The sequence below is a fragment of the Sorex araneus genome, chromosome 3 (genome assembly GCF_027595985.1).
Source record: "Sorex araneus isolate mSorAra2 chromosome 3, mSorAra2.pri, whole genome shotgun sequence".
NCBI lineage: Eukaryota > Metazoa > Chordata > Mammalia > Eulipotyphla > Soricidae > Sorex > Sorex araneus.
The window spans coordinates 204309037-204336072 of NC_073304.1; the positions used below are offsets into that span (position 1 = coordinate 204309037).

Below are 27036 nucleotides of genomic sequence, written 5' to 3' on the forward strand. Positions count from 1 at the left end.
TCCAGTAGAAGGTGGGAAGAACCACACTGGTGATGCTCAGGGGTTACTCCTGACTTACTCAGGAATTACTCCTGACAGTGCTAAGGGGACCATATGAGATGCCAGGGATCAAACCTGTGTCAAATGCAGGCAAAGGCAAACGCACTACCCACCATACTACTGCTCTGGCCCTTCATCTATTATCTTAATATGAAGATCCAGTCTCTATGGTAGACCTTTAATATTCACAAATTCAAAATGAGAAGAAAAGTTGAAAGGAATTACATTTCACCTGTACTTTGTTACAGTTTAGTTTTGGGGCCACCCAGTATTTCTCAGGACTTACTCCTGGCTCTAAGCTTCAGGATCACTTTTGGCAGTGCTTAGGGATGGAACCAGAGTTAGCATCATTCAAAGCAAGCATCACATTTCTGTACTATCTCTCCAGCTCTTATTTTGATTTGTGATTAAAATAATGCACCTTGTTCATAATTGCCAGAAGTTCGCTAAGCACAAGACGCAACCGACGAGGTGAATCACTATGTTCAAATTCTAATGTGAGTCCATGCTGAAGCTGCGACACCAGGATACTCTCTCCACTGCCTCCTCCAAGTTTATGCCTAAAAAAACACAATTAAAAAAATGATATGCGAACACTGTCATAAAAATAATAGCATTAAAAATAACCCTTCACTGAAATTCTTTTCTTACATTTCATCAATGTAATACTAAATACTAGGTTGCCTATCAAAGAGACTCAAGCCTATGTAAAGTCTCCATCACACTGATCACTAACACCCGCTTCTGTTAACAGCAGTGGCTCACTTTGGATTCACTCTAGCAGGGGAAGGTATAACATCTGCCCAGATGGAAATCACTGAAAGTGTAAAATGCCTCCCAGATGATTTCAATAAATCCTTGTGCTCTTAGCTGCCGTTACCCACATTGCAGAGACTGATTGGCCTCATCACTTTAGTCTGAATACAAAATGTATTCGGCCAAAGTTTATTACACAACATTTTCTAACATGGAAGTCAAAGACTAGAATTTTAACTAGAAAAGAAAGAAAAAATAGTAAAATGTTCCTTAAAGTTTGGATTCAACCTCTTTTCTGAGCAAAGGTATCTAAAAAAACCCTCCAAAACTTCAAAAATAACATTTGATTCCCACTTTATTGGCAAATCCAAGGAAATCCCAATTGATGTAATATAGAAAATAACATTACCTAAGCTGCTGTTCCTTGCTGGCATCCTGTTCTAAAGCATGAAAGTCCACAGACAACAAGGCAACAATGGAGTTGACCGCTTCCACTCCAGACAGAAGGCGAAGAATCAGTTTTTTATCCTGAGCCCAGCTTTGGCTTTGGTCAGCAGGGGCACAAAGTGCCATCCGCACCAAGCAAGGCAGAAGAAGTCTTAATTCTGGATCACTTAAAGATGACAACCGAACAACATCCACCTTCTGCATTGCCTCAAAAGCAAAAGGACTAACAAACTGAAGGCTTGCACACTCGGTCATCATCACTGTTGAACCTAGTGATTAAAAAAAAAAAGGAGGGGTATAACTCCCACAGTTATTATTGTCCCTTTTAAAAAAACCCTGGAAATTGGGATCTGCCTTTAATAGTTCCCTATGTAGATAATATTCCTGGTACAATTAAGATTCCTGTTTCTACTGTCAATGGGTAAATGAGAAAGAAAATGGCATATTAATATCTCTTTCAGCCTTAAAGATTTTGTTTCAATTCTCTGATTTCTTGCCATCTAGGGATCAAACCTAGGGTCTCACACTAGGAAGGCACCCGCTCTACCAATGAGCCATTAGTCAAGTTATATAAAAGTCAGAGAAAATAACAGGCTCACTGCAGTATTACTAAATAGTGGCAAAATCCAAGACTTCATAATCCTGATTAAATTAATCCCAATCCAAGATTTCCTGTTATACCAATCATGTCAGAGCCACAGAACTTTTTTTTTTTAAGTAACAAAGTCCTCTTGCTGATCTCTTTTGTTTCACTAACTACCAAAAGATACCTACCCAGATACAAAGAGTTAGAATTTACTTTCCCACCCGCCACAAATAAGTGGAAACATTGATAAATTGCCTGACTGGCCAGAAGCAGTTCAAGAATCAATGCTCTGAAGGTCAAAACTCTATCCCACGTCCAGTGCTACGGAAGCGGGTGGGGGGATTGATGAGCGTGCAATTAGCTAGGGAAGAGTCGCACTTGAGCATTTCTGTCTTTAGAAGACACTGGAAGCACCCCAACCCCAATCCCTCCAAAGAGGTAGGACACCGGTCAGCAAAGCCTATCCCGCCAAGCCCGCAAAGTCCATTGGTAAGAGTCCTGAGCAGAACAGAGTCCCGGCTTTGCTTTTAAGCAAAAGCAACTGGCCTTTTACCAGAGGGGCGGGCTGCTGGGGCAGAGGCGCCAAGTCCTGAGTGTTTCTGAGATCTCGCCCGGGCGTCTTAAGAACTAGCCAGTGCCTCTGGCTAAAAGTAGGCCGGTTCCCAACACAGACAGGCTAAACGCGCTCAAGTCTGAGAAACGCAAGCTTCATACCTTCAAATCTACCCACCGACCTCCCGGGACCCTCCCCGGATTCCGCGCCCTAGAGGCGGGACGCGGGAGGAATCGAGAGCGCGGTCTCAAATTGGGCCTAGGCGATAATCCGAATTCCCCAAGCCCTAGTTGCTCCCCGAGTCGTCCCGGGCACCAAGATTCCAGGCGCCGGGACCAATCGGGTCGGCGGTGAGATGCGGTCTGGATGGGGACACCGGACAAAGGCAGAACCCAGACTGAAGAGAGGGAAGGCGGAGGAGACTGTTTCAACCTGCACCCAGAACCTTCATTCATCCCCAGCGTCTGGCTCCCGTCGGCCACCGTACCGGACCGAGAAGCCTGACGGCAGGAGGAAACCCCGAGACTGCGGCGATGCTGGCAGTGCTGCGCCTGCGCGGCTCCGCCCCTTCCTCCCCAGCGATTCGCTGGATCCTGTTTCAGCTCCTCAGGTTGAGGTGCAGCCTTCCAATGTGCCCTTTCCCGAGCTCGCCGGCTGCGCCCTTATAGCTACCTCTCAAAGTTCTTGAGAGCTGCTGTTTCACGTTATTTTAGGTTGTCGTGGCACTCAAGGGATTTAAAGTAGAAGGAAAATGTTATTTGTCCCCAGGTCCCCAGTACTCGCTGACGGAACACTCACGCAACCAGATTCTACTCTTCATTTCTGCACATGCCTTCCCAACAACCAGAGTTCTAGAATCCAAAGGGTGGTACAATTTTAAAAGTGATCTAATTCTGTGCCTTCTTGAGCTCTGAATTTCAGTGTAATAAGTTAACATCTTTATTTCATGATTGTTAGGGTTCATAGATCCTTCAAGGGAAATGGTTTTTTGGTTTTTGTTTTTTTTTTTTTAGGTCCTTAGAGTGACATTGTGAATGCTGGTTGACATTTCCTTTTTTTTTTTTCTTTTTCTTGTCCCGTTTTGAGGCCACATCCTGTGGTACTGAAGTTTCTGGGGTTGCCAAGTGGCGACAGGGATAGAACTCTGGGGCCTCCTGCATGGAAAGTTTGTATTCAGCCGGTTGAGTGAGCTATCCAGCATGGCACTTCTGGAAAGAGAACCAGAACATCACAGGGCAGATACATAGTATAGCGAGTAGAGCATTTTCCTTGCATGCGACCAACCTGCATTTGATCCCTGGACCTCTATGGTCCCCGAGTACCACCAGGAGTGATTCCTGAGTGTAGAGCCAGGTGTAACGCCTGAGCATCACCGAGTGTGGTCCCCAAACAAATAAAAATAAATAATTGAAAGATGAGCAAAGATAGAAAAAAAATACTATGTTTTTGTGTTTTTCCAAACTTTATCCTACTTGATAATATATTTCAGTATGATTCAGAATTCACATTTAATTGGACATGTTTTATGAAATACCATGTTATTGTTACATTTCATTTCACTTTAAAATGTTGATCAAGGGCCGGAGCGATAGCACAGCGGGTAGGGCATTTGCCTTGCTTGCAGCAGACCCAGGTTCGATCCTGTCATTCCATATGGTCCCCCAAGCACCGCCAGGAGTAATTCCTGAGTGCAAAGCCAGGAGTAACCCCTGAGCATCGCTGGGTGTGACCCAAAAAGCAAAAAAATAAAATAAAGTGTTAATCAAGGGGCCAGATGGAACAGCAGGTTTGATTCCCAGCAGGATATATGGTCCCCGGAGCACCAAGTTATCCCTAAGCACAGAACAGGAGTAAGCCCTGATGAGCATCAGATGTGACTCAAAAACCAAAAATAATAAAAAATCTGATCATTATGAACTAAAGTGATTTTACAACATGGGATATGAACTGTGCAGCACCACTCCCTGATTTAATTTGAAGGTAGGTAATAATATTTTCCATTTTACAATTGTAGAAATTAATAAAGTTTAAGCAATTTCATGTCTCTGGATGACCAATTCACATAAGTACAAAAGAGAATTCAAGCATTCATTGGTTTGTGTATGTGGCCTCAATAATTGCAAGATCTTTTCCAACTCTGTGATGTGTGTGATTTTTAATCACTAAATAAGACAACATACACATGTCTCTTTTTTTTTTTTTTTTGCTTTTTGGGTCACATCTGGCCATGCACAGGGGTTACTCCTGGATCTGCACTCAGGAATTACTCCTGGCGGTGCTCAGGGGACCGTATGGGATGCTGGGATTTGAACCCGGGTAGACCGCGTGGAAGGCAAACGCCCTACCCTCTGTGCTATCGCTCCAGCCCCACATACACGTCTTGATCAGATCCAACTTGAGAGACATAGAATGTCATGATTTATGCTAAAACTTATATTCCTCCAATTGTCCTTCTAAATTTTTGGGGGGGTGGGGCATACTGACCAATGTTTAAGGGTTACTCCTAGTTCTACACTCACGAATAATTCCTGGCGGGCTTAGAGAACCATGTGGAATGCTAGGGATTGAACCTGCTACGTGCTACATGCAAGGCAAGTGCCCTACCCACTGTACTGATTCCTCAACTTATATTTTGTTGGGGCTGAAGTGATAGCACAGTGGGTAAGGCATTTGCCTTGCATGCAGTGGACCCGGGTTTCGATTCCTCTGTCCCTCTCAGAGAGCCCAGCAAGCTACCAAGAGTATCTCACCCCCACGGCAGAGATTGGCAAGCTCCCCGTGGCGTATTCGATATGCCAAAAACAGTAACAAGTCCAAAATGGAGACGTTACTGGTTCCCGCTCAAGCAAATCAATGAGCAACGGATAACAATGATACCGTGATATTTTGTTTACGTTTAAAATACTGTTTCAAAATAAAACACCTAGGTAATCCTTTGTTATGGATGATTATTGTTCTTATTCTTGAGCAGGGTATAGTAGGAAGTCAAGGAATACGAGAGGTGAAAAGGAATTTCTGATTTCTTTGAGTTTTAACATTAAGCACCTAATAGCCCTTATGATATTGTAACCGAAACTAGCATTAAAAAGCTAGGAAAATCATTACCTTCCAACACTTGCTGTAGACCTGAGCCTGTCAAATAAGGAATCTGATAGGAATCTCAATTATTAAAGATTATGATTTGGGCTTTCTCCGCATAAAAGCTGAGATTTCTTAAAGTAAAATTAAAAATTTTAGAACCCATTTAATCCATGCAGAAATAAAAACAATGTCAAATTATTTGTAATTGACTTTGTGAATACAAGATAAAAGGTGAACAAACACTATCAAAATAGTGAAAATCTGAGAGGAGCAAAATCATACATAAGAGTAAAACTTGTGACTGTGTTCCAGAATCAAAACTCATGGTCTGGAACAATAATACAGTGAGTAGGGCATTGGCCTTGCATGCAGTTGACCTGGGTTCAATACTTGGCATCCCATCTGGTTCCCTAACACCACGAGAAGTAATTCCCAAGTGCAGAGCCCTGAGTACTGCTGGGTTTGGCTCAAAGAAAAGGAAAATAAAATCAAAACTCAAGAAAAAAGAGAAGACATATGCAGAGTGCCCTGCAATGACATAATCCAGCAAATGAATTGAAACACTCCCAGATCCAATTATGGATTGGATAGCACCACTTCCAGGTATTCGAGGCAGGGCAGTGTAGATTTAATAACTTGGTATTCAAGGGTTCATAATCATTTGAGGACCATCATGGCTACACCCTGCCATGCTTTGGGGCCACATGGTATAAAGAATAAAACTCAGGGCCTCATACATCCTAGTCATGGGCTCTACCATTTGAACTATCTCATAATTCTTTCAGTAGTTATCACTACCGCTCAGCTTTTCAAGCCAAATACATGAGAGTTATCCTAGGATCTGTCCTCTCCCTAGTGTATCTTCTTATCAAATATCTCAGCTAGCTTCCAAACTACACTAAAATCAATTTGTAAAGACCTGAAGATCAAATGTTTTTACATATTTTCAAAGCTGCAGAATTAATGCTGAAAGTTACTCTAATATTTAGTTATCTAAAAATCACTTTGATTAGCAAAGGTGCTTTGGGGATAGTGCTCATGGGTCAATTCTGGCCTTGCTCAGAGAAGATGTGATGCTAGGGTTAGACCGGGGTCTGCTGCATGCAAGACCCTAATCCCTGGAATATCTCTTGAGTATTGCGAAATTTATTTTGTTGGGTTTGTTTGGTTTTTTTGCGGGGGGGGGGTTGGTTTTTTTTTTTTTGGTTTTTGGGTCACACCCGGCATTGCACAGGGGTTACTCCTGGCTCTTCACTCAGGAATTACCCCTGGCGGTGCTCAGGGGACCATATGGGATGCTGGGATTAGAACCCGAGTAGGCCGTGTGCAAGGCAAATGCCCTACCCGCTGTGCTATCGCTCCAGCCTCCTGGTTTTTTTGTGTTTTTTTTTTGGCTCAGAGTAGTGCTTAGGACAAACTCCTGGCTCTGTTGTTAGGATTCACTTTTGAGAAGACCAAAGTTACTTATATGTTGTTGAAGATCAAACCCACATCAGCCTGATAGTACAGCAGGTAGGGTGCAAGATACCCCTACCTACTGTACTATTCAGTCCCCTTATTTCTTATAAAAATAAGAATTAAAAAAAATTTTTTGCAGAGGTCACACCTGGTGATACTCAGGGGTTACTCCTGGCTCTGCACTCAGTACCTACCTATTCCATAGCTTCAACCCCTAAGCAACTTGAATTCTTAACAAACATCAATGCATTGTGCAAGTACAAAAAAGCATTTAACTAAACACATACACACAAAAAAACAATTTCCTTCAATAAACCACAACTCAGTAGTATTCTTCAGATTGCTTTTCAGTGCTGAAAGCTACAAATAGCAAAGAAATAGATGCAGTTGTGCAAGTGAGTAAAAAATGGAACCAAAAAAGCTTCATTTACAGTAATTTTTAAAATAGATTTTTTAATTGAATCACTGTGATAGACCCTTAGAAAGCTGTTCATGATTCAGTTCTAGTCATACAGTGTTCAACACCCATCCCTCCACCAGTGTACATTTGCCAGCACCAGTGTCCCCAATTTCCCTCCATTACATCCACATCCCCAAAAGTAATTTTTTTATCATGACTTTAGTTTAAAAAAATTAGAACAGGGCTGTAGAAATAGTACAGTGGGTAGGACATTTGCCTTGCATGTGGCTGACCCAGGTTCAATTCCCAGCATCCCCTGAGCACCACCAGGAGTAATTCCTGAGTGCAAAGCCAGGAGTAACCCCTGTGCATGCCGGGTGTGACCCAATAAGCCAATAAACAATAAAAAATCAGGGCAGTGTTTGAGAAGTACTGTAACAGGGTGCTTGCTTTGCACATGGCCAACCTGGGTTCCTCTGATCCCAGAATTCCATATGATTCCCTAAGCTCTGCCAGGAGTGATATCTGAGTGCAGAGCCAAAAATAGGCCTTGATCACAGCACAGTGTAGGAAGAAAAAAAATCATAACTTAAGAAAACTAAGTACATCTGATTTAAATAATATTTAATTTTTTGGGTGGGGATGTGGAGGGTGTGTTGAGGACTTACTCCTGGCTCTGTACTCAGGTATCAGCCCTGGTAGTGCTCAGAGGACCCCGTAAGTGGTGCCAGGGAACAAATCAGGGATGGCTGGGGTGGGGCTGGAGAGCCACAGGACTGGGAAAGTGTCTTCATTCCTGTACTACCTCTCTGGCCCAAATAATTGCTTTTTCTGTTTTTGTGATGCTTAGAGATCATTCCTGTTGGGGAACAAGGGACTATATAGGGTGCCAAATGCAGAGAATGCACCAGAAGATTCAAAACCCATTTGCAATCCCCCCAAAATGCAGATTGAAGAAACTTACTTCAATATTTATTTTGTTTGGGGGCTACCCTCAGAGGTGCTCAAGGCTTACTCCTGGCTTTGTATGGAGTCATTCAGGGGTCATTCCCTTAATATTGTAAAGGCCATAAAACAACAAACCCACAACTAACATCATTGTTCTTTAAGAGGGAAAATCTGAAAACTAAGATCTGGCACAAGACAGGGACATTTTCTTTTGCAACTATTTAACGTAGTATTGGAAGTCATTCTCACAAGACTCAGGCAAAGAGAAAATGTTAATAAATTAAAATTGAGGGGCTGGAGCAATAGCACAGAGGGTAGGGCGTTTGCCTTGCACGCGGCCGACCCGGGTTCGATTCCCAGCATCCCATATGGTCCCCTGAGCACCGCCAGGAGTGATTCCTGAGTGCAGAGCCAGGAGTAACCCCTGTGCATTGCAAGGTGTGACCCAAAAAGAAAAAAAAAATTAAAACCGAGAAAAACATAGCTATTAAAGCTAGAGCAGTAACACAGTGAGCAGGACGCTTGCCTTGCACACTGCAGACCCAGGTTCGATCTCTGGCATCACATATAGTTCTCAGAGTACTGCCAAGGGTGATTCCTGAGTGCAGAGCCAAGAGCAAGCCTTATACACCAACATGTTTAGCCAAAAACACACACACACAAAAGGAAGTACAACTGTTACTATTTATAGATGTGTATATAAAACCCCAAAGACCCCACTAAAAAAAATTCCTAGAAATAGGACCAGAGAGACTGTACAGTGAGTAGGGCACTTAGTGTGACCCAACTCCCACCCCCGCAAAAAAATGCCCAAATCTATAAATAGAAAAGTAGTAAATAGTAATATAGTAAAGCATTATAGTAAACATACAAAAATCAATGCACAGAAATCTGATGCCTTTTTTTGGTGGGGGTATGGGAGGAAACCCAGCAATTCTCAGGGGTTACTCCTGGCTCTGCACTTAATTATTCCTGCTGGTGCTCAGGACACCATACGGGATGCCATGGATTAAATTCATGTCGGCTACGTAGAAGGCGTGTCCTACCCACTCTACTATCTTTCCAGTAACTGTTGCACTGGTGTAAAAAAGATGTAGAATAAATTTTAAAAACACCCTATTTACAATCATGTTCAAGAAAACCTTTAACTATCTAGGAAATATTTTAACAAAGGTGAACGATCTCGTTGGTAAATATAGTAAATCATATCTGAAATAATAGGAAATGTATTACTTGCTCTTGGGTGGAAACACTATTAAAATTACCATCTTGGGCCAGAGCGATAGTACAGCAGGTAGGGTTCTAGCCTTGCACATGGTTGACCCGAGTTCAATCCCTGGCATCCCATATGGTCCTCCAAGCACTGCCAGGAGTAATTCCTGAGTACAGAGCCAGGAGCAACCCCTAAGATTCACTGGGTGTGACCCAAAAAGAAATGAATGAAATAAAATAAAATTACCATCTTACCCAAAGTGATTTACAGGTGTGACTCAATTCCCACAAAAATTCTGTCTCTCAGATCAAATTACTTCTGAAATCCATATGGTGTTACTGAGGGGCTAGAGAAATAGTAGAGTAGGGAATAAAGTACTTGCCTTGCTTGTGGCTTACCCAGGCTCGATCCCCAACAACCCCATATAGCCACTGAGCCCACCAGGTGTGATTTCTGAGCACAGAGACAAACCAAAAAATTTCAGGAAAAAAAATGGCAACCCTGAGCAAGAAAATGGGAGGCACACCATCCCCAAAGTTTAATTTTTATTACAAAACCAAATATCAAAACCGCACAGTAAACTGAAACAAATATAGACTCTCATATCAGTGGAATAGAATTAAGAGCCCAGTAAGATAAATTCTTAGATGTATGTGCAGTTTTTATGATGAGATTATGTTCATGAGTGGACCCAGGATAATTTCTCAGTGGTAGGAAACTGGCTAGCCAAGAGCAAAAAAATCTGAAATTAAATTTGGAACTGAGGGGCTACAGAAAACAGTAGGGTGCTTGCCTTGCACGGGGCCAACCTGAGTTCAATTCCCGACATCCCTTATTGCCCTGAGCAATGCCAGTTATAATTTCTGAGTATAAAGCCAGGAGTGAACCCTGAGCATTACCAGATGTGTTTCCCTTCATACCCTCAAAACAAAGAGACAGAAATTAAACCACTAATCTCACAATATACGGTCACTGTCACTGTCATCCTATTGCTCATCGATTTGTTTGAGCGGGCACCAGTAACGTCTCTCACTGTGAGACTTGTTACTATTTTTGGCACATCCAATACGTCACAGGTAGCTTGCCAGGCTCTGCCGTGCGGGCGCGATACTTTCGGTAGCTTGCCGGGCGCTCCAAGGAGGGCGGAGGAATCGAACACGGGTCAGCTGCGTGAAAGGCGAATGCCCTACCTCTGTGCTATCGCTCTAGCCCCTCACAATATACACCAATGTTAATTCAAATTCAATTAGAGACCTTGGTATCAAAACCTGATTCTATAATATATGTTGAGGAAAACAAAGCAAAGTTCTTCAAGAGCTTGACTTGGGAAGATTCAATGATACAGCTGCATCAAGAAAGAAAATAACAGTATCAAACAAATGGAACTATATCAAACGTGTTTGCACAGAATGCAAAGAAATGTGGCCTAAATTAAAGAAACTCCACTGACTAGGAGAGATTATAAATCATACATCCCCAATTCAAGATATACAAAGCTCAACAAGCAACAGCATCAAAAAAAAAAATTGAGATACTCATGCTAAGTGAAAGTAGTCAGAAAAAGACAAATATCAGATGACCTCTCTCATATGAACAGTAGATAGGGATTAGATGAACCCCCATGCAAACAAACCCTGATAATCAGTAGAACTGTAATCTGAGGATGCTGGAGCAGCACTTCAAGTCTAAAACAGTACTACTGATATTATCATGAAAAATAATTTTAAAAGTATAAGGATTATTGTGGAGATTGTGGAGGTGAAGTAATTTTTTTAAACTACAAACACTGCTGTAAAAATGTTACCTCAACTACAACAAATTAAAAATGAAAAGAATTAGTATCATATATAAATATTGGTGGGGAGGAGGGGGCATGCACCTTGGGCCATACCTGGCAGTGCTCAGAGAACTATAGAGAATGTCAGAGGTAAGACCCAGGTCATGGAAGTTAACCTCTGTACAACCTTCTTTACAGCACTGATTACAGATATTTTGTAATAAAGTACCTACGACAAAAAGTTGCAAGTCCATCAATCAGTTTTTAGGTTGCTCCTTTCCAGTAGAAAAATATGACATGGGACTGGAGAGATAATACAATTGATATGATGCTTGCCTTGGAAAAGGTTGAACCGATCCCCATACCCATATGATCCCCTGAACCCTGCCAGGGATGTTCTGAGTGTAGAACCAGGAGTAGGCTCTATATACAGCCAAAAAACAAAAAGAGAAAAATAATGGTTTTTAAATGTTTTTAATTTTTAAATAGATTTTAAAAAATTAAAATAATTTGTAGTTTCAACTCAAAAAGACAATGTGAGGTAGAAAAGGAAGTACACTAAGATACTAGTCTTGGATATAGTTGACCTGGTTTGATTCCCGGCACCACATATGGGCCCCCAGAATTACAGGAGTGAGTTATCCTAGCAGAGCCAGCAGGAAACCCTGCCAATTGTGGCTCCAAACAAACAAAACAAAAAAAACCACACACACAAAACCCAATAATAACACTGCTTAATTTTTACATGAATTTTAAGATGAAAATATTTTTAACAGAATGAGACACCACAATGAAGGCTTCATGAATAATTTATTCCATTTGAAGTTTTTTTTTTTTTAAAAGTATAAACCTTTTCATTTCCTCAATCACAATTTGTACAACTCAGTGTTATGGCATTCGGCAGCAATAGTGTTTGTTCCTTATTCTTTTTGTCATGTTAAAAAAAAAAAGCAATTGGACCATATTTAATGTCACTGCTAAACAACAACTCTAAAACGCCCCTTCATAAAGTGACCAAGCTATTCTGAGAGGGTTGATGCTTACATGTCCAGTAATGACGTTACAATTTGTAGTTTAAACTCAGTAACTTTAAGGTCCACAAATCCAGTTTTACTTTGAAAACTAATGCATGAATACATCAACCTGAGGAGTATTTTAGGTCCCAAATCCAGTTTTTAAAAATCAATACTCCACAAAAAAAGAAAACATACGTATACATAAAAATTTAAACCACAGTTCTGGGCCCTTAAAATGCCAAGAAAAACCAAAAGGTGAAGATTTCCAGCTGATTAAGGAGGGGTGGAAGACAAAAATTTATGTCAAAAACATTTGTCCTTAATTTAGATAGACAAACTAAAATTCTAAGAGGAAACCCAGACCAAAACATCGTTCATGCAACACTTAATGTATTAACAGACTTATATGCAATGCCATAGTGGATGAATAGCAAATTATATGATGCAACAGCATTTAAAAACTTCCTTTTAATGTATTCAATTTGAACATTTTAAATAATGCAACATAGTATTTTGATATTACAGTATTAACATAGTGCTTGATTAAAGATCTGCAAATCTTTGTAGTAACACATTAAGTTAAAAATTACCCCAGAAGGTAAATATGAAGACAAAAGGAGAATATTTTAATACAGTAATCTGTGCCATACTGACAATTGAGTACGAATACAGTTGAGGATAATTGACTAAGTAGTAAGAGCTTAATTTTAGTGGTTTAAGAAAAGTTTAGAAAGATTTAAAAATTACAGCTATTTTAAAATTTAAGGATTACATATAAGTACACTTGGTGGCCTTCTGGCCAAACAATAAGGTGTACAGAAATTTATTCATACAGTGTTAATTCACAGTCCTGATAACTGAATGGCTTGCATAAGAAAGGTATGGCTAGATGTTTCTCACTGGCTGGAAGCAGACATTATATAAAAAACTCTTTTAACTGCCCAAATACTGAACTTCCACCCTGCTTTGTAATGGATAACTGCACAAAAAATACACATTAGCACTGTAACAAAGAATTCAAAGTGTTGATGATCAACTGGTATAAGTTATATTATTTTGCTTTCCTATTTAAACAAAACTATCCATACTTGTCTGTGACAGTACATTAGTAAGTCAGATCCATCGTTCTGCATAAAGGCTTCTTTTAATTTTCAGATTAAGTCTCCTGACCTTTTCTAATGGCTATGTAATAATTTTATATTAGAACAGGAATTTATATATGAAGAAAAGAGAAAACAATACTATCAATAAATCCTGTGTATTTGGGAGCTAATCCCTGATTTCCAGATAAAAAGGAATTGTATAACATGTTCCTTCCTTATGGCTCCATAAAAAAGAAATTTCCAGGGGATAATTATTTTAAGAATCAATTTTCAAACTGAGGTGTGGTACTACAGGCAAGTGATTTTAAACAACTAGGGATATAGCTTTTATTTTAAAAGTCACTATTGAACTAAGTATATAAAAACAATACTTTATATAAATTCCAATTAAGCAGCTTTTCCCTCAAATCTCAGACAAGTTTTTAAAAGTATACAACAAAAAATGCCAACACAATCTTGTAATGTTAGCATAATTTAAAAATGAACACAGAAATGTGATCTTTAAATTTTAATTTCAAAATATGCTTACCATTGGGATTGCATTATAATTTTGAGGAAGTGATTGAAAAATCTTTGCCATCAATTGTGTTTTCTTTATAGAAAAAACAAGCCTTGCTAATGTTTTAATTTACACAATTTGAGTAAGTTATATTGTTCATCAAAAAATTATATTTAAGCTAAGCATACAGTATTTACAAAACAAGTTTCAGTTAAAAAAATTAGTTTTGCAAATACAACTGATTTGTCTTTGTAGAGAATTCATGAACATACAAATTCAGAATTTTGTTAGACTGCTTCAGGTAGACTTGGCGACTGTGAATTCAAGTCAGCAGTAAAGGTAGGAGGCTAACTTGGACTCTCTTGTGAGCAGCACTGTAGAAGGATTTTTCAAGGGGGTAAAGCTTGCATAAAAGCAGTTATCTTGGCATGTGCAAACGAGAAGGGGGAAAGTTGTATTGAAGGAAGGGGTGAATTAAAGTCCCTAAAATTCAAGTCCCTTCTTTAGGGAGGTGAGAACCTCCTTGGCATATGCCCTACCTTAATCTGAGCTGTGTTACAGAAAAGTATAGACTCTGGTGTTTGGGACTGCCATCTCCAAACTGAGAAAATTAAATAAATAAAAAAGACAGATTAAGTTTAGAAAATGGATCATTAACTAGTGGAATAGAATATGAATACCAGAATTCACTGAGAATCTATTTACACCACAGTTTGATTGCACACACACACCCATACAATGCATACTCTCATACATTCCCAATCTTTAATTAAAAAAAAAAATCAAACAATCAAGAGTTACTGCTCTTAAAAATAATTTGTAAAATGCCTAGAGCTGGGCTAAATTTCAACCTTATAGCAGGTCCTGAAGATAATTTTCATAATTAATAATATTCCCATGCCTAAATGTGCCACTGTTAAAACTGAAAAACGAAATTAAGCATGTAACATTAACACCAAAATTAGTTTAAGCATTCAGTAGCAAATGTTTTTCTCGTAAAACTAAGTTCCTTTCACTGGAAATGGCCTGAAATATTAGTCATAGCCCTAAATCATAGTACAAAATATAACTCAAGAATTCTCATTTTATTCTAATTGTTAAACCACCTAACAATATCACTTGTATATTGCCATCATGTTATTCTGTAAAGGTGTGATATATAAAATGCTGTAAGACCCGGTACCTTTTCAATTTATAAACACAGTGAACTTCATTACTGTACATGTACTCTGCAACTACAGCTTAGCTGTAAATCCTCCACACACAATGGTATGGACATTATTCCCCTCTATCCCCTTAAACTGTACACTGAAACAATACAAATTTACTCCCACCCACCCCCTTACAAAAAAATAATACTCTAAAAGCAACCCTACTGCAACTTTTTAATTAAGACGATTACATATATTTTAGACCAATTGCTTTAAAGCAAGAAGGCAGTATAAACCTTCTAGGAAAATTTTTATAAAAGAGGTTAAGAAATATAAGACAATTTATACATTTAAAAACTTACAATAAATAAGAGATGCAGGCATTTTTGAATACTAGTTACTATAATCCAATACAAGAACATCTTGATGTTCTGAAGCCATATGTTGAAATTCATTGTTCCTCATGTTTCCTCTCCATGCTTTTAATATTCATTTAACATGACTGGGTACTATGGCTCATTACTTTTCACAAATACTGTGACTGGAAATAAAAGTTAATTTTGCTACGAAAATGTTATAATGTTTTGTATAATCAGTCATCAACCTATAAAGAGTTCAGTACAGTCAATGAAAAATAGCAGGGTTATAGCCCCACCCCCGAGTCAAAACAATATTTGTTGAAGTAATAAGAATGAGACCCCATCATAAATGACTTTAACTGAGAAGATAATTATAACTTAATCTTGCAGCGAAATATCCTGTTTCTTGTTTTTTTTTTCTTGCACAGTTCCATCAAATGAAGATCACAGCATATTCATGATAAAGTTATATAACTGATTCAGCACCACAAAATGAATTGGGAGACATGAGCGTCTGTCCTGGGTTGCAGGGTCACAGGTTAGCCAGGAGAGTGCATTGTACTGTTCCAAAACAAACCTGAAAAATAAGTAATTATCTAAGTCATGTATTTATACTTAAATTTGGAAACACTGTATAATTATGGTCTCTAAGATTCAAATATCTTGAAAACATGGGTCCAGGGGTGGGTTAGGAAGATATGGCATTTGTCTTGCAAACATCCAACCTAGGTTTGATCCCCAGTCCCCTGAACTCCACCAGGAGTGATAGCTGGGCAAAGAGCCAGGAAGTTCCTCACACCACTGGGTATGATCCCAAAAGCATAATAAATAAATAAATAAATAAATAAATAAATAAATAAATAAATAAATAAATAAATAAATAAAAATAAAGAGGAAGAGTGAGAAACAGAGAGAGAGAGAGAGAGAAAAATATGTGTTCCAAATTATATAATTCATTAGAGATCCAAGGACGTACAACTGTAAACTATTACTTAAAAAGAGAAAAATAAAGATCAACATTATATTTTCTCAAAACTTGAGTGGAGAACCCTTAATGGAATAAAGAGCTATACCTGAGGACATCTGAAGTCTGATTTGAGTCAAGTGGGTGGGAGTGTTTACTGTGAAGCAGCTCGTCAGATTGCACTGAAGGCACGTGGAGGTGCAAAGAGGCCTATAAACGTAAGATGTAATCAGTAATTATTCACTCAAAGGAAAAAATATGTTGCTTTTATCTTATCCCCTCCCTCCCCCCACACACCAATCTCTTCCTTGATGAAACAATCCACAATGAATGGGAATCTCTATTAAAAAATGCTAGTTCATCTTAACAGGTTAAATCTTTTTCTTCAGTTTCACTGTTCTTTAAACACAATCTAAGCAAATGTTTAAGGTAGCACTAAACTGATGGGCTAACTAACCAAGATAGTGATTCAATGTGAGGGCTCAAAGATGTAATGCCGCTTAAACCCTGTAGTGCTAGGGATTATAGAGGCTACTCAGACAGTGTTCCAGGGCTGAACCTGCCAATGCCAAGGGGAATGGTTCCAGGAATCAAACTGGGGTTGACTACATTTAAGACATGTGCCTAAACCCCTATATACGGATTTAGGAACTGAGAATATAACTGGCAATGTGCTAGATTTGTAAGCAGCTGACCTGGATTTGACCCCTGGTACCACATATGACCCCCTGAGCTCCTCTAGGGATGATCCCTGAGTGCAAAGCCAGAAGTAAAACCTGAACCTGTGCCAAACTGCTATGTGTCCCCCCAGACAAAAAAAAACTAAAACAACAAGAACAACCCCCACAAAAAACCTGTATCATCTCTCCAGCCACCACAGATCATTTCTATGCTCACTAAGTTTCTTGGTAGAGGCTTGGTAAAAACTGACACAACCATTTAGACCTGATAACAAAAAGAATGGTACTTTTTCACACTTCAATTAAAGGTAAATCATTTTAAGTATACATGTGTGCATGTGTGTACTAGAGTTAAAAAAAAAAAACTATAAGAAGATGATAGTACTGCAAAATGTCTGTAAATTTTATCCTGTATGCTACAAAAGTATTTTATATTTAGGAATAAAATACAAAGTAGGAGCTGGAGAGATAATCAGTGGGTAGAGCACTTTACATTTGGTTGATACAGGTTCAATCCCTGGCACCACAAAGGGTCCCCTAAACAATGCCAAGACTGAGCCCTAAGCAGAGAGGCAGGAGTAAGCCCTAAAAAAAGCCAGTGTAGCCCCAAACCCCAAAATATAGAAAATTAGTGATTTTTATAAGAAGGTACTTTAGTAGGCTGGAGATACAGTACAACCGGTGAAGTACTTATCTTGCATGTGGCAGACCCGGGTTTGATTCTGCACCCCATATGGTCCCCCAAGCCCCACTAGAAGTGAACCATGAGCACCTCAGGGTATAGCTCAAGCTGCTGCCCACCCCTAGCCCCCCCGCCCAAAGATGCTTAATAATAGAGATAACTAATTTTTTGAGGCAAAGAGAAATATACCAGGTGGTTTTACTGCCTATGATATAGAAATAAAATGGGATGTATGAAAACAAAAGGTGAACAAAATTATGTAAGTTATGCCTTACCTGGTAATTCAGACCAGATGTCCTAATCTTGTTACACTGTATCTGAGGGTGAATGCCCACTTTACACTATCCTCTCTGTAAATAAATATTGAGTAGAAAAAAATCTGGATAGTCCCTTGGACTTTTTATAAAGTAGTGTTTCCTTAAAAAATGTTCTGTGAAACACTAAGGTCATGAACTATTAATAGATGTTAAACAATGCTTTTTTTGTGTAGTAAAGAATGAGAAATAATTTAGTAAACAAGGTAATTTCCTAATTTTCTCAGAGCCTTTACTGTGCATCCATGTGTTGGAACAATAAAGGGGGCCAGAAAGCATATGGAGTACTTCACAAAGGACCAAAGCAACATTCATTCTGTAGAAAATTGAAGGACTACTATAGAAATTTCCTTCGGAATATGTTTTTGTAAACGAGATCTGTGTAGAGTATAGCATCTCTCTCTTTCTCTCCTTTTCCCTCCCCTTCTCTCTACATACATATATATATATATTGTATACATATATATGTATGCATATATGTATACACAAATACACAGACCTAAAAATAGATCTTTATAGACTATTCTTACATTCCAATGGGAATTAGAAAAAAAGGCATATGATAAAACTAGTATTAGCTTTACTGACAGTTGCTTGGGGAGACAAGAGTGTCATTCAGATAGTAGGCTAGCAGTATTCTTTATGAATGTGCTAGAGAAGTTCACTGCCTTATCTCAAATTTCACTGACTCATTGGTTTGTGGGCTGAGTATCAGTATTTAATAGCAACAGGCTTAAAAACAATACAGTAACAACCAAAAAAAAAAAATCCTAAGAAAAAAAAATCAATCAATTGTCAAGTTATTAATATGATTTAACAGGATAAAAACAGTTAACATCTGGTGAGTTTCTCTAGGAGTAAGTGAATCAGATGGTAATTTATTATTTTGAAACAGCAATGAGAACAATAATAAATTATGGATAGAGATTTGATTTTATTTTTTGCATTTTTGGTCATACCCAGTGATGCTCAGGGATTACTTCTCCCTCTGCTCAGGGGATCATATGGGATGCCAGGGACCAAACCCAGTGCAGTCGCATGCAAGTCAAAGACCTACCTGCTAAACTATCTCTCTAGCCCCAGTTTTTACACATATCTTATTACCATTTTATAATATCTCAACTGTATGTCACGTGCAAATAAATCTGGTTTAAGAAAATGACTATGTATCTCATTACATACCTAAATTGTAGTCAGAAGAATTTTTTTCTTTTGGGTTTTTTTCTTTTTGGCCACACCCAGCAGTACTCAGGGGGTACTACTGACTGTGTTCAGGGATCATTCCTGGAGAGGCTCAATCATATGTGGTGCTGAGGACTGAACCCATATCAGCTGTGTGTAAAGCAAGCACCTTACCTGCTGCATCATCTCTCTCCAGCCCCTAATTCAGAAGTTTTATCAGCAATTTATATGAAGTTTTAGAACTGAGTCTACTATCAGTTTTGATTTTAGATAAGTGAATTTTTCTAAACTCTAAAAGTAAAAAGAAAGGGCTGAAGAGCTAGAAAAGGGTTAAGGTACTGGCACTGCATACAGCTAACCTGGGTTCAATCCTCAGCATCCTATATGGTCTGACACTCCCAAGTTCTGCCAAGAGTCATCCCTGAGGGCAAAAGTCAGGAGAAAGACCTGAGCACAGACAGGTTTGGACCGCAAACCAAATAAATAAAAGTGAAGAGATTTCTTAATGCTCTAAATTGATATAAGCACTTGAAAAGGGGAAGGTTCCAGAAGTTTCACTTAAGATGAACTAAAAACTCAAACTTTAGGACTAGAGTGATAGTACAGTAAGCAGGGTGCTTACTTTGCATGTGGCTAATGCAGGTTTGATCCCTGGCATCCATTTGATCCCTAAGCACCATCAGGAGTAATTCCTGAGTCAGGAGTAACCTTAATCATTGCTGGGTGTGGCCCAAAACCAAACTTTCAAACCTTGTATGAATTTAAGTATTACAGTTGTTTCATTTTTGTTTTTGTGATCTTGTCAAAAGAGCAGTAATGGAAATGCATTTAATAACCTAGACAAAAGCTACACGATTTCAAAAAAGCCACTTCTAAGTTTCATTTAAGAACTAAATAATTTAGTGTTATTTAAAATTGTCACAAAATTAAGATGTCTTTTATAAAAGCTACTAAAATTTTATGACAAAAAATTGTCATAAGAATGAAAGTAAGACCTTTGAAAATAGCTACTTCTATGTTTCATATAAGGATTATTAGAATCACACAATTTAATACTATTTAGAATTGTCATAAGAATTAAAATAATACCTTAAGAAAAAGAGGACACTGATATTGTGCTTGAGGACATGCTGACCAGAACCAGTCAGGTAAAGGACCCGCTTTGGCAGTTGATACAAAGTAACCAAGGGCCAATGGTTGCTGAAGAATATTAGTTACTTCATCATGAGATTCTGTTGAAAGTAGCCGATCAGTACCCTGACCCTTAGAAAAGACAAAATTAAAATATGTTAGTTCATTTGATATGACCCGGCACCAGATACAAATACAAAATGGTGTATAGTATGAGCAGCATTATCTTGTAACTTTAATACCTTTAGTATTTTAATACTTACAAAGAAATATAATTGCTATAATGAAATATAAGGACGAATATGTCAACCTTTCAGCAAGTCTGTATTACTATGATAAGCCCAGGTTTCCAATATGTTAAACCCTTGAAGTTGACTTAAAAATACAGAATGTGGGGACTGGAGCGATAGCACAAAGGGTAGGAAGTTTGCCTTGCACGCAGCTGACCTGGGTTCGATACCCAGCATCCCATATGGTTCCCTGAGCACTGCCAGGAGTAATTCCTGAGTGCAGAGCCAGGAGTAACCACTGTGCATCGCCGGGTGTGACCTCCAGACCAGAGACAGTACTGTGAGAAGGGGCACTCTTCTTATATGCAACTGACCCAGGTTCAATCCCTGGTGCCACATATAGTCCCTAAGTACTGCCATGAGTGACCACTGAGCCCAGAATGGCAGGAATAAGCTTGAGCACTGTAGAGTGGCACCACCACCCCAACCATTATTTTCCCTAATGACTGGACTACAGAATAAAAGGTAACACTGGACAATTATATTTTAAAAGACTATAAATATATACTTACTAAAACAATCAAATAGCCATCATATATCATTTCATTCAGATGTATTATACAATTTTTTTTAGGGGGGGCAGGGTCTTATTTTTAACCACCAAAGAGGGATTACTCCAGGCTCTGCACTCAGGAAGTACTCCTGGTAGTGGTCAGAGAACTGTAAGGGATACCAGGACCAAGTTGGCTGATAAGCACCCTACTTGCTATACTATCACTCTGGTCCCACACAGAAAGTTATGATACTGGGATGATGACAGGGATTTAACATAAGCCTGTCCCATTCAAGGCATGCACTAAAGGACTCTGAGCTAACTCTTTGATCCCAGGCCCAAACAGTTTTGAATTAAAATTTAAGAACAAGACAGTCAGTCTGCTTTCATAAGCACTACAAGTGAAAGGATGAAGGAACTGTCCAATGTTGTTCTGTCTTATGAGAAATTTTTCATAGTATCTTCATAATTCAATTTGGTTCTTGTCATAAAAGATAAAAATAGTTCTTACTATGCAATGTAATGATTCTCAGGTCCTACACCTGTTTAGAAGCTATAAACCAAGTATCAAGAAAACTAGAGAAGTAATACAAAGTTTTCTACAAATGTGCATCTTAAACGGTTCATATACCTGGCACCCTAAGCACACAGCTGAAATAGCATCCACTGAGTGTGGTCCCAAAACAAAACAAAACAAAACAAAAACACCCCCAATGCAAAATGAATCTGAGGTATTTCTGGCAACTCTCACTTGTGCTGTTTCTCTTGGATAAAAAGGGGTCACAAGCAGAAAGTTTAAGGAACCCTGTTTCTATAGTTGGTCGAGCTCTGCCAGAACAAATACCTCGGATTATGTGGTTGGGGTTTGTTTTGCAGGGGGGAGCGGGGGTCATCCAGTTGGCTCAGGGGTCACTCCTGGAAGTGCTCGAGGGACCATATGACAAGCCAGGAATTGAACCTGGGTTAACTGTGTGTAAGGCAAATGCCCTCCCTAATGTACTATACATTTGGCCCCTACATGGCTGATGTTTGAACTAATATTTGGTGATTATGGGTTAGGAAATCTTTCACTGTTTCCAAATTTTTGTGACTACAACATTCGGTATAATAGTGAGGATCTAGAATATATGGAATTAGGGAGCAGAACCCAAGAGACCTTCTTCATAATACATAATTCAAAGTACTGATGTCTATGATATAGCATAAATGTACTATTAATCTCAATGGAATAGTGTTAGTCTTGATAATTTCCAAGGGAAAAGTATCCGATTTCATTATCTAAATTAATCACTAATTTAACAAATGACAATATATAAACTGAAATGTTATTTCCTCCCAAATGGTGCTCAGGTCCTGGGCTACCACAGCAACACTTTGTTGATGAATCAAGTTTGCTGGTGATTCAATCTAACGGCCTAAGGATGTGGTGCTGCTCAGAGCCTGTGGTACCTAAGGTTATGTGAGCTACATTCAGTCAATCAGTGATGTTTAAAGGTTTGGTGGCACTCAGGGGCATGAGGGGTGTTGGGAATCAAAGTGAACTGGCTGTATGCAAGGAACATTCCTGACTTCCTATAATCTCTCTGACCTCAAAGCTACTGTTTGGATTTTGGGTTATGTGCAAGGATATTAAGGGGTTATTCCTGGCTCTGCGCAGGATTGACTAAGGGGACCATATGTATAACACCATGGATCAAACTGGAGTCAACTCCATAAAAGGCACAGTTACCCCTGTACCCTTTCCAGCCCCTAAACTGAAAGTTTACAACCAGGTTACCTTGCCAGCATCGCCTCCATGAGGGTAATGAGATCCTGGAGAATGTACAGGAGACCCAGTAGGAGATGCAGGAAGAATACTAATGATATCAGGGTCAAGATCATCTCCTGTGTCTAGTAAATCAAAGATAACCATTCCATTTTCTCCATCTATACAAGAAGAAAAAAAAACACTTCATTTCAACACAGAAAAAATATTTAAATGAATAGAAATCAAAATGAGATAATTCAGACACACCAACTGCATGTCTATCATATACCAAGTATTGAGTCAGAAACCATATAAACAATTGTACATAAACAAGCATATTGAAGTCTGAATAATGGTTCCTGAACAATGTTCACATTATAATCCTAGGAACCTGTAAACATGTTATTATAAAGAATGTTGCAGATGCTCTAAAAATCTTAAGATGGGGAGAGTCTAAATTATCCAAGTTGATCCAATGAAATCATAGAGGAGGCAGGAGGCCTAGAGTCAAAGCAGGGAGCTAATGACCATACTACCTCTACTGGCAATGAATATGGAAAAAACCATGAACAAGAGCTGAAGGTAGTTTGTAATAACCCATAAAAGCAAGTGAACAGATTTTCCTTTACAGCCTCCAGAAACAATGAACTCTGCTTTTGGACTTTTGCGTTCCTAACAGTAAGATTGTGTGTTCTATTTCCTTAAAGTTTTGTGTTGTTTTTTTTTTTAAACTTCTGGGTCACACCCGGTGATGCTCAGGAGTTACTCCTGGCTCTACACTCAGGAATCACTCCTGGCAGTGCTTGGGGGACCATATGGGATGCTGGGGATCATACCCACATCACCTGTGTACAAACCAAATGCACACCCCACCTGCTATACTATCGCTCCGGCCCCAGGTGTTCTATTTTAAACTACTAACTGTATGATAACCTGTTACAATAACACAAAATGCACAGTATATTGGAAATGGAAATGTGTTTTAAATATTCAATTTATTGTTTAATATTCTAAAAGCAGAGACTAGGGGGTCGAGGATATGGTTCAAGTGATAGGCACAAGCCTTGTATATACCAGAGCCCAGGTTCTATCCCTGATACCACATGATCTGCTGATAGTACTGCTATGGGTGGCCCCAAAAACAATCAAAATTAAGTAAGGAAGAGGAGTTGGAGAAATAGTAAAGAGGTTAAATATTTGCATGCAATTAACCTAGGTTCCATCCCTGGCACCACAACTGAAACCCTGAGCACCACCAGGAGTAAACCCTGAGCACTGCTGGATGAGGTCAAGAAATCCACACCCCTCTTCCCCCTGCATCCCCAATATACAAACCCAGGGAACAAAATAATAATAACATTCATATTTAAAACTTTCATTTAATTCAAAGCATCATTAGAATATTAGTAATTTTCTCTTCTATTAAAATGCAATCTGATTTCACCTAAAAAAAGTTACATCTCTATTCTTGACAGTTTATATATATATCACTAAATTATTTTGACAAATCAATATAGAAAAGAATACAAGCTACAAAGATATTTTCTAGGTAATTCTATAGTACATACATGAACATTTTTATAAACAGTTACCTTTCACTTACTTTTTGCAACAGAAACATTCACAGAACCAGTTCGGATATCAATAAAGTAAAATGACTATGTTAATTTCCCGTTGTAGCTTTAACAAGTTATAAGAAAACTGACTTAAGACAACACACTGGGGTGAGAGTATAACCCAGCAGTAGACTGCCTGACGTGAATTCAGTTACTGGAGCATCCTGTATGCCAAGTTTGGTCCACGCAGTATTTCAATTTGGATGCCTGGTGTCATGACTAAGTGTGTGTATAATCTCTGGTGAGCAAGACAATGAAGGGTGCAAGCATCACAATAAAGTGTATGCAACCCTCCCACCCTCATCATCATAACAATGAGGAAGAGAAAAAAATAATAAGCAAAAAGACAGGGCCAGAAATGTGGTTCAGTGTTAGAACACTTGCCTTACAAGTGCGAAACTCTGGGCTTATTTCCAAGCACTGCAAAAACATAAATAAATAAAAAGGGGGAAAAAACCCATACAAAGTCAAGGCAAGAAGTATATAGTCCAAGTTGCTTCTGTCTTTCTCTGTTATAAATAAAAAAGTTTGCATTTAGGGCCCACACACAAAATTCAGGACACTCTGTCCATCGCAATATCCTTAATCAAGTCTACAATCATTTCTTTCCTTTCATATAAAATAACCCTCTCAGGTTTCAGGAATATTTATGGAACATGAATATGTTCTGGGAGCCATAAGTCAGTCACAAAAGCCAAAATTTATATGTACAAATTTTAAAATAACAATTTACCCACCATTGCCAGGATTAAAAGCTATATCTAAATTTTCAGTGGTATAAGTAGCTGACGCTACTTGTACTGAAGCAGAAGTAGGAAAAACAAGTATATGAGTACATGATGTATCCTGTGGAGTATTTAACTGAGATGTCTGCATGTTTAAAGTGGTACTTCTTCCAAACACAGAACCAGTTGAGACAGAATCTGTGGGGGGAGGAAAAAAAAAAGACATTAAAAAAATATATATATATGTATGTATGTATGTATATATAGTAATAACAAACATTATGTAAAATTCAGAAGTACATGAAGAACTGAATTGGATAAAAAACCAAAGTCAGCTAACCTGGCATAATAACAAAAGAGCCTTGGGGTTCCATTGCTACCAAGCAAGCACTGAGAATGCTAGGAGAATCTGCAGCAGATATACCACACATTCTACACATGTCTTTGAGCTTTTTACTTAGAGACTGCAAGTTTCGACGACTCAGCAAACAGCTCCAATCTGTGGGTATCAAGAGTAAAAACAAAAAACAAAAAAAAAAGAAAAAAGTATTCAAAATAATAATACTGTTTTTGTGACACAACTGGGAGTGAATAGAGCTACTCCTGGCTTGGTGCTTGGGAGATCATGTAAAGCATGTGTTTCCAGCCCTTTAAACCATCTCACTCACCCCAAAATAAGAGCACTGTTAAAACCTTGTAACACCAAATTGAAGCATAATGGATTTTGGGGAGGGGGGGGTCACACTGGGTAATGCACAGGGGTCACTCCTGGCTCTGCACTCAGGAATTACCCTGGCGGTGCTCAGGGGACCATATAGAATGTTGGGAATCAAAGCCAGGTGGGCCATGTGTAATGCAAATGCTCCATCCGCTGTGCTATCACTCCAGTCACAGCATAACGGATTTTAAATTAGTGTATCTCACAAATAGAAATCATCACAATATTTTAAAAAAATCTCTTAATATAGATGCTACTCAACATCTTTACATGCTAATTTTAATGTATCAGTTACTTTACCCTGCTAACTTTAATGCATCAATTAGTATTTGTCAAGAAGAGGATGGACTGAATACAAAACGAGAGAAAAATAAAAGATTATAACAAACAACAGCAGTAGTAATAACAATGATGGTTAAATTTTCTTCTTTCTTTGGGGGAGTTTGGATCACACCAGGTGATGTTTAGGAGTTACTCCTGGTTCTATACTCAGGAACCACTTGGTTGTGTTCAGGGGACCATATGGGATGCCAGGGATTGAACTCGGGCCTTGTGCAAGATAAACTCTATCCACTGTACTATCATTCTGGTCCTTGATAGTAAAAATTTAGTATACCTAAAAAATCTTAAAATTTTTCTTTAGGAAATGATAATAAAAATCTTAATTCTTTGTAGTCTAGCAGTGGTTATTCATTTATTTATTTATATTTTGGTTTGGGGGCCACAATCATTGGTGCTCAGTTCTTATTTCTGGAGGGCTTGAGAGACAATATAATGTGTCGGGGATTGAACCCAGGTCAGCCACATGCAAGGGTGGGGAGACAAAGATAGTTTTTATGGCCTTTGTATTTTATTGAGTATATATGCATCTAGATGTGACCTGAAAAGCACATGAATTTAAATACAATAGAAATTTAAGTACTAAATAACACAAACACAAAATTTTACCTTTTAGTTCTCCATGACCAATCCTTCCTAAACGGCCAATTACAACTCTCCATGGTACTGAACTCATCTGTACCAGTCCTAAGCACCACTCCCAAAGTTTCTGTAGACCAAATCTCCTAGCAGAACCTTTTTTCCGACGAGCCCTATTGTATAAAATAAA

General features: G+C 38.7%; 2 protein-coding genes across 4 annotated transcripts in view; both read right to left on the reverse strand.

Annotated features, from left to right (window-relative positions):
• The window catches only part of INTS2 (integrator complex subunit 2), a 57796-nt gene extending 54914 nt beyond the window's left edge, over window positions 1–2882 (reverse strand). The window contains exons 1-3 of one of the 2 annotated variants that reach the window (XM_055132932.1): window positions 2543–2882; window positions 1205–1511; window positions 461–599 (exon numbers count right to left, since the gene is read on the reverse strand). In XM_055132932.1, coding sequence (XP_054988907.1) covers window positions 461–599; window positions 1205–1500 — 435 coding nt within the window. In that variant the 5' untranslated portion in view covers window positions 1501–1511; window positions 2543–2882. The remainder of the gene's footprint in view (window positions 1–460; window positions 600–1204; window positions 1512–2542) is intronic. The other variant, XM_055132931.1, reaches the window with a different exon arrangement.
• Window positions 2883–12049: 9167 nt separating this feature from the next.
• Window positions 12050–27036, reverse strand: part of MED13 (mediator complex subunit 13) — a 103124-nt gene continuing 88137 nt past the window's right edge. Inside the window, exons 24-30 of one of the 2 annotated variants that reach the window (XM_055130707.1) lie at window positions 26877–27019; window positions 25551–25709; window positions 25223–25408; window positions 22900–23048; window positions 20298–20471; window positions 16460–16560; window positions 12050–15963 (exon numbers count right to left, since the gene is read on the reverse strand). In XM_055130707.1, coding sequence (XP_054986682.1) covers window positions 15831–15963; window positions 16460–16560; window positions 20298–20471; window positions 22900–23048; window positions 25223–25408; window positions 25551–25709; window positions 26877–27019 — 1045 coding nt within the window. In that variant the 3' untranslated portion in view covers window positions 12050–15830. Of the gene's footprint in view, window positions 15964–16459; window positions 16561–17987; window positions 18063–20297; window positions 20472–22899; window positions 23049–25222; window positions 25409–25550; window positions 25710–26876; window positions 27020–27036 lie in introns of those variants that run through there. The other variant, XR_008629162.1, reaches the window with a different exon arrangement.